The following is a 12,698-nucleotide window of genomic DNA, read 5'->3' on the forward strand; positions in this document are numbered from 1 at the left end:
ATCAATTTCAGAAAATTTACGATGAAAAATACTCATACAAAGACATCTTCCAAACTGAAGATATAAATTATATCGAATAGAAAACAAGACTCAGTTATTAAATTACTGATGTTTTGACTCCATTCAGAATCATTGCCAATACGATAGGAGGTTGCAAGTTATTATTCCACAGGACAGTATTATACAAAACAACAAAACAAGAGCATGAGAATAGATATAAGTAAGAAAATTAAGTATTGATATCTTTTGAATAATGCATGCATGTTTGATTTATTCGTGTCCAGCACGTGTACAGTCCGCGTGACTTAAACTGTACAAAAATGCATGTGTTTTTTAATGGCCCGTCCACACTTTAAAGTTACCTTATGGAGCGGATATGAGTAAGTTTTTGTCTATTATCGCTTAGCACACAAACAAGAAACACCGTCCATTTTTCGCCTACCTTAGAGAGCTATACCATTGCTCTAGAAACATTGATACAAGTGGCAAGTTTTACATTACCTTCCTAAGAGACCGGTGACCGAGAGACCTTTATGGTTAACTCTTCCGAGAAAATTTTAATAAACACACTGAGCGTAAGTATATTTTGAAATTTCATTTACGTTGTTTTTTAATGTTTTGGTTGTGTATGATGCTTATGGCAATTGACTTTAAATGGCTATAAGCACCCTTGCGTTTAGTATGTGTAGCGCATTACCATTCGAGCAATAAATTCACGGGGCATTTACACGCTTTTATCGTTATTGTTAAAAGATATTTATATGTGCATGAACATTTATGGTTTTTACACTCAATTATTTTTTATATCGAACGCTTATTTAAACATAAACTAGGCAGTTTTGTTCTATATGCAGACTTGTTAGTTTGAGCTGATATTGCAATTTGAGAAATTTACTGAAATTTATATAAAAATATAAAAAAAATTGTGAGATATGCACTTTAATAGCTAAATTGGTTACAAAAACACCTAAATAGACAAAACCATATTAAAATTGTGGTCTATTGAGTCATTTCTACGTTCAAAAATTAGAATTTAAATCGATTTGCATCGGTCTTGTTACTACTTTCAAGAGGAAAGAAATTTATAATTATTATTTAAAAGTTCAAACCACTTCTGTCAGCATATGAGCTTTGGTTTGTGCAAGCTTCAACATTTGATTATGCGCTAACAGCGCTGTAAGGTTATGTTTGGATTTAAAGTTGCAAACGTAGCTGCGAAAATGAGAAATATTGCAAATATTATCGAGTAGATATAGGCATGTATGCAAGTAAGCAAAGTTAGACTGTTTGAGCTTTATCATCTGACAGACACAGCTAAAAAAGTTTGTGTAAATCTTTGCTAGTATCTTTACATGATGCTTCCCTGGACTGAAGCTCCTTGCGTTTGTCAAATATAAATAAAGTTTACTGGAGAGTGTCACAAAGAATTTAACTTTAACATTACAAACATGCTAGGGTGTAAAGGAACATTCAAAATTTTAACACGTCAAATGTCTTTTTTATTTAGTAAATTATGGAAGATAGTATATTTGACAATCAACCCAATGTTCTACATGGGTTTGGCAGGAATGTCTTAATGAACGAAGAGTTGCTTGGTATTCAAGATAATAGTACAGTCGGGGAAGAAGAAATGCAATATGTTAATGATTTGCTGCAGTTTAGTTACAAAGAACACGACAACAATCCTAAAAGTTTACTTGAATCAATTTATTGTTCAGCGTTAGGTGAAAATCAAAATAGCGTTATAGAAAGCGACGAAAGTACAGAAAGTACGGAATCAAAACCTACACAAGATCTCGATGAAGTTACTTGAAAATTTGCAGAAAAACAATTTGAACTTGTTACTGCTGGCAACTTCGCTGAGCGAAGATTTGATACGTAAAAAACTCCATGAAAGTTTGGATTCTGATTCGTTTAGTCTTATTCCCATACCATTAGACAATAACTCAAAATCGAAGACCAATAGCAAAATAGATGTTTGTCTCAACTTAGCATCTTTAATTGATGGAAAGTGTAAAAGCAAAAGTAACAGTCGATTTTTAAATTTATGTGCCAAGCAGCTTAAATCAAAACGAAAATCAGAATCTGAAAAAGATGAAAAATATTGGAAGCGAAGAAGAAGTAATAACGAAGCAGCGAGGCGGTCACGTGAAGCAAAACGCGCTCGATTGTGTTGGATTCAAGATAGACAAAAGAACTTGAAGTTGAGAACGAATTATTGAGAAGAGCTTCTGAAGTTGGAAGAAAAAGTGTTGGCTGTAGAAAACAAAAAAGTTCGTAGTTTCCTCGTAGTTAGGCACTGATATATCTTTTATTAAACTCTTGATTTTTTAATGAAATTGAACAGTTAAATGAATGTCGAAAAGCCAGGGCATTGTCTATGTTTCGTAAATAGTTGAAACTTGTGTATGTAATACAGGTATTAATAAATATGCTAGCTACGACTGAAGACTATTCAGTATTCTCTTTTTCTCTCTTGAATTTATCTACACCCATTTTAAAATATCTCTATTCTAGATATGTCATGCACACATAATTATTGCTACCATGTAATTATTTTAGGAAATAAGAACATATTCTCACTCTATTTCATATGACGTCCAATAACTACGATGGACATTAATCATCAAAAGAAAATCAATTTATTACATTCGTCGGCTAAAAATAGTATTGGTATTTGTGTCTATTTCTGTATTTTGAAATGGTTTTGACGTTTTGTATCAGGACTATAGATAAATGTGTATGCATTTGCATCGTACTTTCGAAATATTAAACGTTTGAATCTGCTAAAGGTGGCCGGGAAAGTGGGATGAATATATATGTACCGTTGGATCGTGCTAACGTCATGTGCTATTAAACAAAATAGGAAGAACATAACATTACGTAATTCATGGAGAGTGAGCGAGCAAAATAGCACATCTTAAATGTAAAGTCTAGGTACACCGCCTTGTTACGTCAACGAATACTTCTAAGGCGCCACGTGACTTGTTATGCAATCACATTCACAATACACGCTTCACGCTTTTTCCTTTGAATGGAGAATTCTTGAAACTGTCACCGGCGTATCCAGTCATTTATAAATGTACTGTGAAATTTTTTATGTTTCTCTTCACTTTCAAAACACAGTAGATTTCTAAGTAAATTAATTTATAATGATTGTAATCGGAGATCTACAAAACATGCCTAAAACTTTTCGGCCTTGCTACGCAACTAGGAATTACTGAAAAGAAATACGTCATCCAATTGATATAATATGTTTTAGACGATAGTTTAAATTTGAAGAAAGAAGTTTCATATCAATGTTGATGAAGTAATTTGTGAGTGTTCACTTAAAATAGAAATGGAGAGGCAGCAGCTCCTAGCATTAGTAAGTCTAGTAAAGGATATATATTTCATTCTCTCGAAGAAGTTCAACAAACTTGAGCCAAATTAAAGTTGCATCTTGCGTATGTAAATTATGAAAAAACCATATGAGGTAGCCACATAACATAAATTTTTACATGAACGACATATGTAGGAATAAAGAGTGATTTTCAGATTTTGTCGTGTAAGCTTGATTGCACATCAGATACAAGGATTTTTAACTACATAGAACTACTGGAGCATTTCTCATGAGCAGGTACTAAGCTTAATAGAATGGCACCTATTGCAAATGTGAAGGTCTTGGCTTTCGATTCTTGACTTACCATCTGTCATATGTTTGTAGTTTTATAGAAAAGAACAATTTATGAGTGTTAGTATGAGCACCAATCGACGTGATGGTGCAAGAGAATTGTTACATTCAAGAATATGAGAGAGCGAGTTTTTCTTAACAAATGCGAGTTCAATGTAAACAAAAGATGTTTGGCTCTGGGATTTGAGAAGCAAGCATTTGTCATTTTTAATTAGCACTTCAACTTTACGAATACGATAACAAGCATTTTAAATTCCTGGAGAACTAAAATCTCTTGTATTTAAGAGCAATATATACACTATAAAATATTAATTAAAATCTCTTGTATTTAAGAGCAATATATACACTATAAAATATTAATTGATTGCCTTCTATGATACACTCTCCCCTAAATACTGCAATCTTTGACAAAACCAAACGTTTAGAATTTGCATGAACCGTGGTAATTGATCTTCAGGTTTTCTACAAGTAATTGAAAATAACTTTATGTTTAGGATTTCATGTTCACGTTCTTCTATTGTTAATTGAGCCATTTGTATAAAACGTTACACAGGTAATGTTACATTAACTATTGGCAGTAGCTGCTATAAAATCGAGTTGCAGTTTTTTATACACTCCGATAGAAATTGTCTTAAAGTGAATGAACTCGGGAGTATCTTTACATGTTGGTAGATGTAGATCGTCCATGTTAGTAGAGTCCCGAGAAGGACTGTTGATGTTGATGTTGAGTGTTGACTGACGTTTCGTCAACCTTAGCGGTAGTCATCTTAAGAGTCAAAAACAAAACGTCAGTCAACATCAACACCAACAGTCCTTCTCAGGACTCTACTAACCTTCAAGATCTACTTCTACTTGCAAACATGTAGAAATTATCTTATTGTTCATGAGCCACTGTCAAACACACGTGAGACACGAGGGCTATTTAGAAGCTATTTTTCTAAAATTTATACAAGTACGTAAAGGTTATTGAATTCCTTGTATTTATTCTCACGCCTTTAACAACGGTTTGTGAGAATGAAAACAATATTTGTATTCAAAATGCATGTTATAATTGTTGTTTAAAGTGTTTGTATGTATCAATGAATTATTTTTTAAGAAAAAGACTATAATATATTTCTTCCAAGATTTATATTCATCCAGTTAATATCATTTCACGGGTAATAAAATGGAATTTGGAAGGGGATTTTTTATTTTCGAAATATTTCACGTGCTTTCGTGCGACCAGGTATCATGCAAAAATTCTGTAAGACTGATAGCTTCGTAGAAATAACTATCTAGTGAAGACAGAGAACCAGATGTTTTTCCTGTGCATGACATTAATGATATGTAAGAGGTCAGAGGAAGTTTAACGTAATGCATGGTAGGAAAATAATACTATAAAACAAAGTTCATGTTTGCTCGAGAGATTGTCTCAACTAATTCACTTATCCTGCGGTCTGTTGGTTATGATCAGCGATATTATTTGAACCACTTCTCTGAAAACATTTAGTACTAACGCATTTGCGCAATAAAGTTATTGAGGATATTATAACTATGTCCCATTATGTCTCATGGATATTTTGTTACGCAACCTATTGCGTAATAATCACAAGACATACAATAATTAATACATAGAAATTTAGTTTACTAATAAATAATTTAAGTTGTGTATTTATAGAAATTAGATGTTCTCATTTGAAATTGAAGTATATGTACAAAATCATTCGACAACTTTGAGTCATTAATAAGCTTACAATTTGCGTCGTGCAATAAGACTATGTGCTTTGGTTGGAAAGTGCATTTTAACTTATTTAACCGTAGGCTATTTTCAAATTTTTCAACCACATAAAAAGAATTTTTTATTATTGTCTGTAAGAGAAAACTTTCTTTATTATCTCTATTTATGTCTGGGTTTGAAGTATTTGCATAAAATTCATGTCAGTGTTATTCAACAATAAATTTTGAATGTCTTCACAAGCTGATAATAACACTTGTCTCGAGCATGAGGCCAACAATTTACATCGGTATAATAATTGTCAAAACAAATTTTTCAGTTTTTTCTGCAGAATTATTTTTTAAATAGGTCTTGCTAAGAATTCCTGCGCGGTTTGCCAGGCTAAAATATGAAGAAATTAAATGTCATTTATGTCAAGCTGGCGTTTTATTGTTGTTTGTATTTCAGATATGTTGGAAATCGAATGTAAATCAATATTACATCAAAGATAATTTAATCACCTGCCAATATGCGAGGTCGACGTAGGCAAACAACATTGTATCATACAACTCTAGCTGTAGGTTGGTTGCTAACAAAGAATATGGCATTGATCCCAGCCTGTGTAATAGCTTTGTGTTTTACAAACTTCTTCGATGCTCCCATAACACTCACGTTCACCAGTATATGTTACTATATAGTATATATGAATATAATATTATATCCTTATATTTAGAAATATTGAATTGTTGATCAAATTTATAGAGCTCCTGCTTACCAACCTCTATCATGTTTTAAGTTATATTGGAACCAACTCATCGGATACATGATTAATACTCTCGTCTGCTGAAAAATTATTGTTGTGTAATTCCGTGTTCTCTTTTCAAACAAAAGCTATAAAATAAGCTTTAAAGCTGATAGAAACAATGTGAAATTTATTTATTTAAACGAAACAGTAATAGCGATTAAAGAAACTGCACGAATGCTTTGCGTATGGTGATTATAAATTTCTAAATCATAAACTTCGGCCTTTTTGTGGATCAGATGAGATATTTAATCGTTCGTTCACGGCCACGGTAATCAATGGTTGATGACGTGTTAAACACATTTGCATTGCTGTACATAATGTCCCAAAAAACCAAAACGTCAGAAGTCCTTGACAGCGATTCCATTGTCGAAATTTGAAAACCTCGGAAGAAAACTTTTACTTCCATAAAATGCTCTGTGAATTAATTTTATAACTTTGTCAATATTATCAGACGTCCATTCTTTTCGCAGTGAGTGAAGATGATTAAATTTGCAAAGCTTCAGATGAAAAATGCTACATCGTTTCATAAATGCTTTAAGCTAAGGAGTCAAGAATGATGAATGGAATTCCTCGATCACAGTTATTTGATATCAATGTAATCAAATTATATGACGTTTTTCCACTGCATGACCTTTGTTAGCAGCAGTTAACGGGTTTAAAGTCTAATAAACAGCTAACCTGTGACATTCGTCCACTGCATCTTGTTGATTTGGTCAACAATCTAAAAACGACTATGAAAAATCTCGTTTTTTTCACATTACTCTGCGCAATCTTAAAAGTCAATATAATAGAAGAAACTTATGGAAGCCGTGTGGTAACACCACTGACAAAACTAATCAAATTGTCACTCGCAGTGTCTAAAGCTTCATACATGCCTATACCAGGAAAACGCTATCTTCAAAACACTACAATCATGGAAAATCCAACGACAGTTTTACCCAGGCGAATTTTTGGATTTATCCTTTTAAATCCAAAGTACGATTCTACTTATGACCGTGCAGCTTGCAAAATCAGGAGATGGGAAACTATTTATCACCAAATAGAAACCACTGAAATATTTCTCTTTGTGCATAAAGAACAGAAGATTGCTGTCTTTGGATTTCGCGGCACTGAGGCGCTAAATATTCGAGACTGGATACAAAATTTAAACATATTTCCAATTCAAAAAAATATAAATGGCAGCGCATTTAAAATACACAAGGGATTCATGGAACGTTATTTGAGTATTTCATCCTGGTTTGAAAATCAATATCTTAACATACCAAAGAATTTTACTATAATCATAACAGGCTACAGTTTAGGCGGTTCAATGGCTCAAATTGCTGCAATTTTTGCCGCTGGAAAGTTGAATAAAAAACCAGATGCTGTTGTTACATTTGGTTCACCTTTGGTTGGTGATGACAGTTTCAAATCATACTTCAGTACAGTGGTTGGTTGTGATCGAACTTTAAGATTTGTCGCTAAACGAGATCTATTCACTCAAATCCCTGCGTTCTTAGGGTACAAACATCCTTGTCTAGAGATGAAAGTAGATGGGAAACAGGATTTGATCTTTTGAACGCTCATGGTCTTTATATCGCTTACGAAAAAGGAATTGAAAGACGATACAATAAAGATAATGTGGATTTTGGCTGTGACCAAATCTTGTCATAACACAAAAAAATGTATTTTAATTGGATAAACTTACACGAGACTTAAAAACATGCAAATGTATTGAAGGGAAATATGCGATCAATTTACGCAATGCATGAAAATAACATACCTATCAAGGCTATCATAATAGACCTTTTCAAGGTTATCGCAGCCATATTGCTGGGGTGCAAAAACATTGGGCCGAGCGCGCGGTCACGCATGGCGTCCATATAAATAACTAATAAATGCGCAAAAATTACCCTTATACATATTGGCCATTTCTTTCAAATATATTTCTCAAACTCGTCCATTTTAATAGTCGAATTATTATTTGCGACTTTTTATACACGTGACTCCAATTTTGTGGTAATCAAAAAGCGGATAGTTAAAGAAAACATTTGTTTTCTTTGAACAACTTGAACGTCATTTGAGCGATGTTCTTGAGTTCGTAACACACGCACATGTCTACAGCAAAGTCAGCAAGTATCACGAGGAACTATTCTACGGCAAACTCTTATTAGTATTTCCAATTATTTGTAAAGTGACATTGCTATTTTTATTATTATGTATGGCGACTAAACAGCCAGAAGAAGAAACAGCCAAGTATTCAAATACACACTTAAAACTGTTAGTCGATGGCAGGCCGGTGTGAAACCTTACATCATACTCTCTCGTCAACTGTTCAAATTCCTAAGGGGCAGGGAGTAAAGATGCCTCAGATTTTGCTGGATTTCCATCAAAACTTAAATCAGAATCCTCGGTGTCATAGGCTTGATGAGGACGCTTTGATGTCGTCCATGTTTCTCTTCCTTTACGTTTAAGCGGAGTCCTCGATTGCTCGTACTCTGATAGCGTAATAAAAACCGAAGGATAATCCGTTCCGCAGTTATTTGGGGTTCTTCTTCTCAAGGGAAAATAATTTGAGCAAACGAAAGTACCTTGTGCACCAGGCTTTGGGTTAAAGTCATCGGCTCTGCTGTTTGCAATTTGTTTTCGCCAAATCTTTGGGCCACTTATGAAAAACTAACTTTTCTACGTGAGACCTCTTAACTTGATAATCAGGATAGCGTTTATCATTATCGCAATATCCAACTGCACAACGCGCATTTTTTACCATTTCGGCTATGATTGCTCACGGCTACTCGGCTAGTTTAGGGTTTAGTTCGTTTGACTTGGCTTATGAGTTCCGCACATTTGCGAACTCAAGAACATCGCTCAAACGACGGTCAAGTTGTTCAAAGAAAACAAATGTTTTCTTTAACTTTTCGCTTTTTGATTACCACAAAGTTGGACTCACGTGTATAAAAAATCGCAAATAATAATTCGACTATTAAAATGGACGAGTTTGAGAAATATATTTGAAAGAAATGGCCAATATGTATAAGGGTAATTTTTGCGCAATTATTAGTTATTTATATGGACGCCATGCGTGACCGCGCGCTCGACCCAATGTTTTTGCACCCCCTGCAATATGGCTGCGATAACCTTGAAAAGTCTATTATTCGCAAGGAAGATTTTTAGATATGTTTATTATTCGTTATTTATGTACACAACCACTATATTAATAGGACAAATGATTGATTTAAATTTTGAACATGTCATTTATTCAACAAGCCATTCAAAATGCAGCGTCTTCAAACCGAAATCCCGCTTTGTTTTTAGAGTTAGATTGAACTATTAAACGATGCTTCAGCACCCAAACTATAGCACAAATCTAGAAGATGCTTTGCTAAATTTATAGCCTTGTAGAATTTCAATCTTGTGGAATCTACTTTCATTTAATCTTCATTGAAATCCTAAACAACGTCGTTCACTAGGAGTCCCATCACTATTTGCTCAGATGTTTTCACCATACACAAGATACATAATTTTCATTATTTCACGGCTCATCTTGCAGAGAGAACCCTCAGCTGTTCAGAAGTTCATCAAGTCGGTAGCAATACTGACAATATAAGCATCAGCTATATCTCAAATACCTGATTGATTCTTCAAAAAAGACCATCAAGTTTTCTCAAAAAGTCCATCAAAAAGATATATATAGTTCTTATCATCTTTGTCATGCAGTGGTAATGCTAATCCATCTGGATGCACATGTAACTTTAACAGTGCCTACGATGTGATACATTTGTTCAGCCCACATTTATTGAACAACTTTAGTCTCTTTAAAGTCTCAAGTCGTTGATTTGCAATCAAATGCAATGCTAAATTCTCTTGGGTCAATTTTGTCATGACAAGGATCGGTTGACTCTTCGAAAATAACACGATAAAAAGTTTAAAAATCGGCTGCAATGTCCAGTAAATTACAAGACGAAATATAAATTTAGAGCGGTGCAAGATGAAGAAATCATCGAGTAAGGAACTGTTTTGGACACCACGAAAACGAGTATGAGATGTTCAAACATCACCCTATTCACGTCAAATTCACGAATCTCAATGTCGTCAACGAGTTTATTCTTCTTTAAGTCAGAAACATGATTGCTAAAATCAATGTTACATACTATCGTATTTGTACAAAAAATGATAAATATTTTACTCCAGGTTTTATTATACCTTTCCCTGCATCTCTCGAACACAAGCACAGTAAAGTATCATTTTTTACTAAGTCATTCTATTATTGACTCATGACTCCTGGATCAACAACATTATGATAAAATTTTGACTTGATTTACCATGTCCTATCAACAATAACGTGACACGAAACTATTCAACTCGGGCAATGGGCTGGATAAATATTGTCTCCAGAGTTTGTACTTACTAGTCGCTATACTTGGCCTTTTTTGAGATCAAATCATTTGTGCATGTTGTACTTTGTCAGTTTCTATTGAAATCAATTTCTGCTCTCCAAATGTCCTCTATTTAAGAAACATGTGATGGTAACTACGTTAGTTACCTTTCCTAAATCTTCCATTACAGTAACCACCCATTCATTACATATCATAGCTAATGCAGGCTCAAGAACAAGTTTGGTTAAATGGTTTGGCATTTGGCCAGCTGGCCTTAGCCTCTATAGTAGAAACTTTAAACTTGAGTTACTTGACCACTTTTAAACGATAGTTTTAGAGCTATACAACACATGTACAAGAGAATACTGGAGCCAAACAAACTTGCCTGGCAACCACATCGCCATACGTTTATTTAAAACTATGCTTTTACTTCCCTAGGTCATATGTTCATCAAATTTAAAGTTGTGAGATTTTTTAAAATAGTAATCATAAATAACTACTACAATGTTTACCTTAAAAGTTTACAATTACTGACATTTTATAAGACTACAACATTAATTACTCAAAAATATAAACACAAAATTGTCAGTTTTTACTCTTTTATCATCTTATGAATGGTTTCCACATCTTTGATTTTGTCCAAGTTACCTAAATAATTCCACCATTTAAACAGAAAGTTTTTGCATAGTAATTCAAACCATGGAGTTATTTCTATCTTCTTCTCATTAGCATCTTGAAGAATTTTTTTCATTTCTTTTTGATCAACAAAACAAAAACTTTTTACTTCATTTGGATTTGCATTGATATTCACATCTTTCTGAATGAACAAAACATAATCAATCTCATGTTCTCCCCACTTATCATCTGATGGAGCTTTGTAATGGATTCTTGTTATAAAATGGATGTTCTCCAAAGGGACCTTAAAAATGTCAGAGACAAATTCTTTAATTAATGCACACAAAGCAAACACATAAGACAAATAGTCTCTTAAAGACATACTTCAATAAACACAAAGAAATAACCATCTTTTTTTACACTTATTCAAAAATTTCCTGAAATAATTGGGCAACTAACTAGCAATCTTAACAGAAAAGTCACAATAGTTATGAAACACAGAAACTTTTCATTTATAGAACTGGTTCATATATAGAAATCATTCTTAAATGCCACAACTTTTTAAAATATCATTTAAACAACTAGTTTATATTAAAATGGCAATTTGTACAAGCGTGGAAGAGAAATGGTCATACCTCATGTGCTTTTATTCCTAATTCATGATCAAGTTTACGTTGGGCTGCTTTCCTCACTCCAATAGATTCTTTTTCTTCGATCTCTTGAGGAAAATTCAAAGGATGGCTACAACAAGTATTGGTAAAGCAACCTGGGAATGTTATTTTGGCATCAGATCTCTGTTGAAGCAGCAACTCATTTTTACTATTAAACAAAAAGACACTGAATGCTCGATGTAGCATTCCAGATTTAATGTTGTCATTTAAATGGCATTCTCTCTTTGTTGCCTCCCCAATAGCTTTATCCATTTCATCAACTAAAATGCATTTTTCTTCCAAAAGTTGCTCTTGAACTTTGTCTAAAACCATAGTTGCTTCTTTTTTACCTTGAAAAATATTCAAATTTGATAGTTTTATTACAAAACAGAAAAAAATTAAAATGCAGTTAATTCATAGTGTATGAAATATAATGAAAAAAATATTTTTTATTGACTGTATTGTTTGGATGGTAAATTAACTAACGAAATCAAACATACCTGTAAGAGTTGAGTATGAAATTACGTTAGCAAAGCTTGTGAATGAGCGACGTAGAGGAAAAGTAAAGGTCCTTAGCAATGAAGCATTCAACACAGCCATACACTACTCTTCTTGCTCAATATTGACGTACATGCACCGCTTGCAAAGTTCAATGGAACCAGTTTGTACCAGGTACGATAGAATACAACTTTATCCCGAAAAATATCACGTAATGTAATGATTTTATTTCATCCATACAGTAAAAGAAGGCAATTACTACCATCGCTGTGCTGAACCATTTTTCTAAGAAGAATCTGAAGTCGAAACTGCAAATGCTCAACTCAACTAATAATTAATTATGATTAATTCATTAGATCATCAAAGTACACAGGAAGCGTCAATCTTTTCAAAATTTCTTTATTAGGAC

The 12,698-nt window shown here is 33.4% G+C and overlaps 2 protein-coding genes and 3 long non-coding RNA genes across 5 annotated transcripts; 4 read left to right on the forward strand and 1 right to left on the reverse strand.

Moving 5' to 3' along the window:
- The first annotated feature begins 295 nt into the window (after positions 1-295).
- On the forward strand, positions 296-1,731 carry LOC124440837. Its single transcript, XR_006946776.1, has 2 exons — positions 296-575; positions 1,508-1,731. It is a non-coding gene; the product is annotated as an uncharacterized LOC124440837 (long non-coding RNA).
- Positions 1,732-2,352: 621 nt separating this feature from the next.
- On the forward strand, positions 2,353-4,033 carry LOC124440839. Its single transcript, XR_006946778.1, has 2 exons — positions 2,353-3,619; positions 3,707-4,033. It is a non-coding gene; the product is annotated as an uncharacterized LOC124440839 (long non-coding RNA).
- Positions 4,034-4,583: 550 nt separating this feature from the next.
- On the forward strand, positions 4,584-6,346 carry LOC124440838. Its single transcript, XR_006946777.1, has 2 exons — positions 4,584-4,625; positions 5,835-6,346. It is a non-coding gene; the product is annotated as an uncharacterized LOC124440838 (long non-coding RNA).
- A 696-nt stretch (positions 6,347-7,042) lies between these two features.
- Positions 7,043-7,729, forward strand: LOC124440539 (senescence-associated carboxylesterase 101-like). Its single transcript, XM_046990935.1, has one exon. The coding sequence runs from the start codon at positions 7,043-7,045 to the stop codon at positions 7,727-7,729; it is 687 nt and encodes a 228-aa protein (XP_046846891.1).
- Positions 7,730-10,879: 3,150 nt separating this feature from the next.
- Positions 10,880-12,642, reverse strand: LOC124439991 (isopentenyl-diphosphate Delta-isomerase 1-like). Its single transcript, XM_046990300.1, has 3 exons — positions 12,292-12,642; positions 11,777-12,141; positions 10,880-11,445 (listed from the first exon to the last, which is right to left on the reverse strand). Exons 1-3 carry the CDS (start codon positions 12,389-12,391, stop codon positions 11,119-11,121), a joined length of 792 nt encoding a protein of 263 aa, XP_046846256.1. The 5' UTR covers positions 12,392-12,642; the 3' UTR covers positions 10,880-11,118.
- Positions 12,643-12,698: the final 56 nt, after the last annotated feature.

This window comes from Xenia sp. Carnegie-2017, unplaced genomic scaffold, assembly GCF_021976095.1.
Source record: "Xenia sp. Carnegie-2017 unplaced genomic scaffold, XeniaSp_v1 HiC_scaffold_2, whole genome shotgun sequence".
In the NCBI taxonomy this organism is placed as follows: domain Eukaryota; kingdom Metazoa; phylum Cnidaria; class Anthozoa; order Malacalcyonacea; family Xeniidae; genus Xenia; species Xenia sp. Carnegie-2017.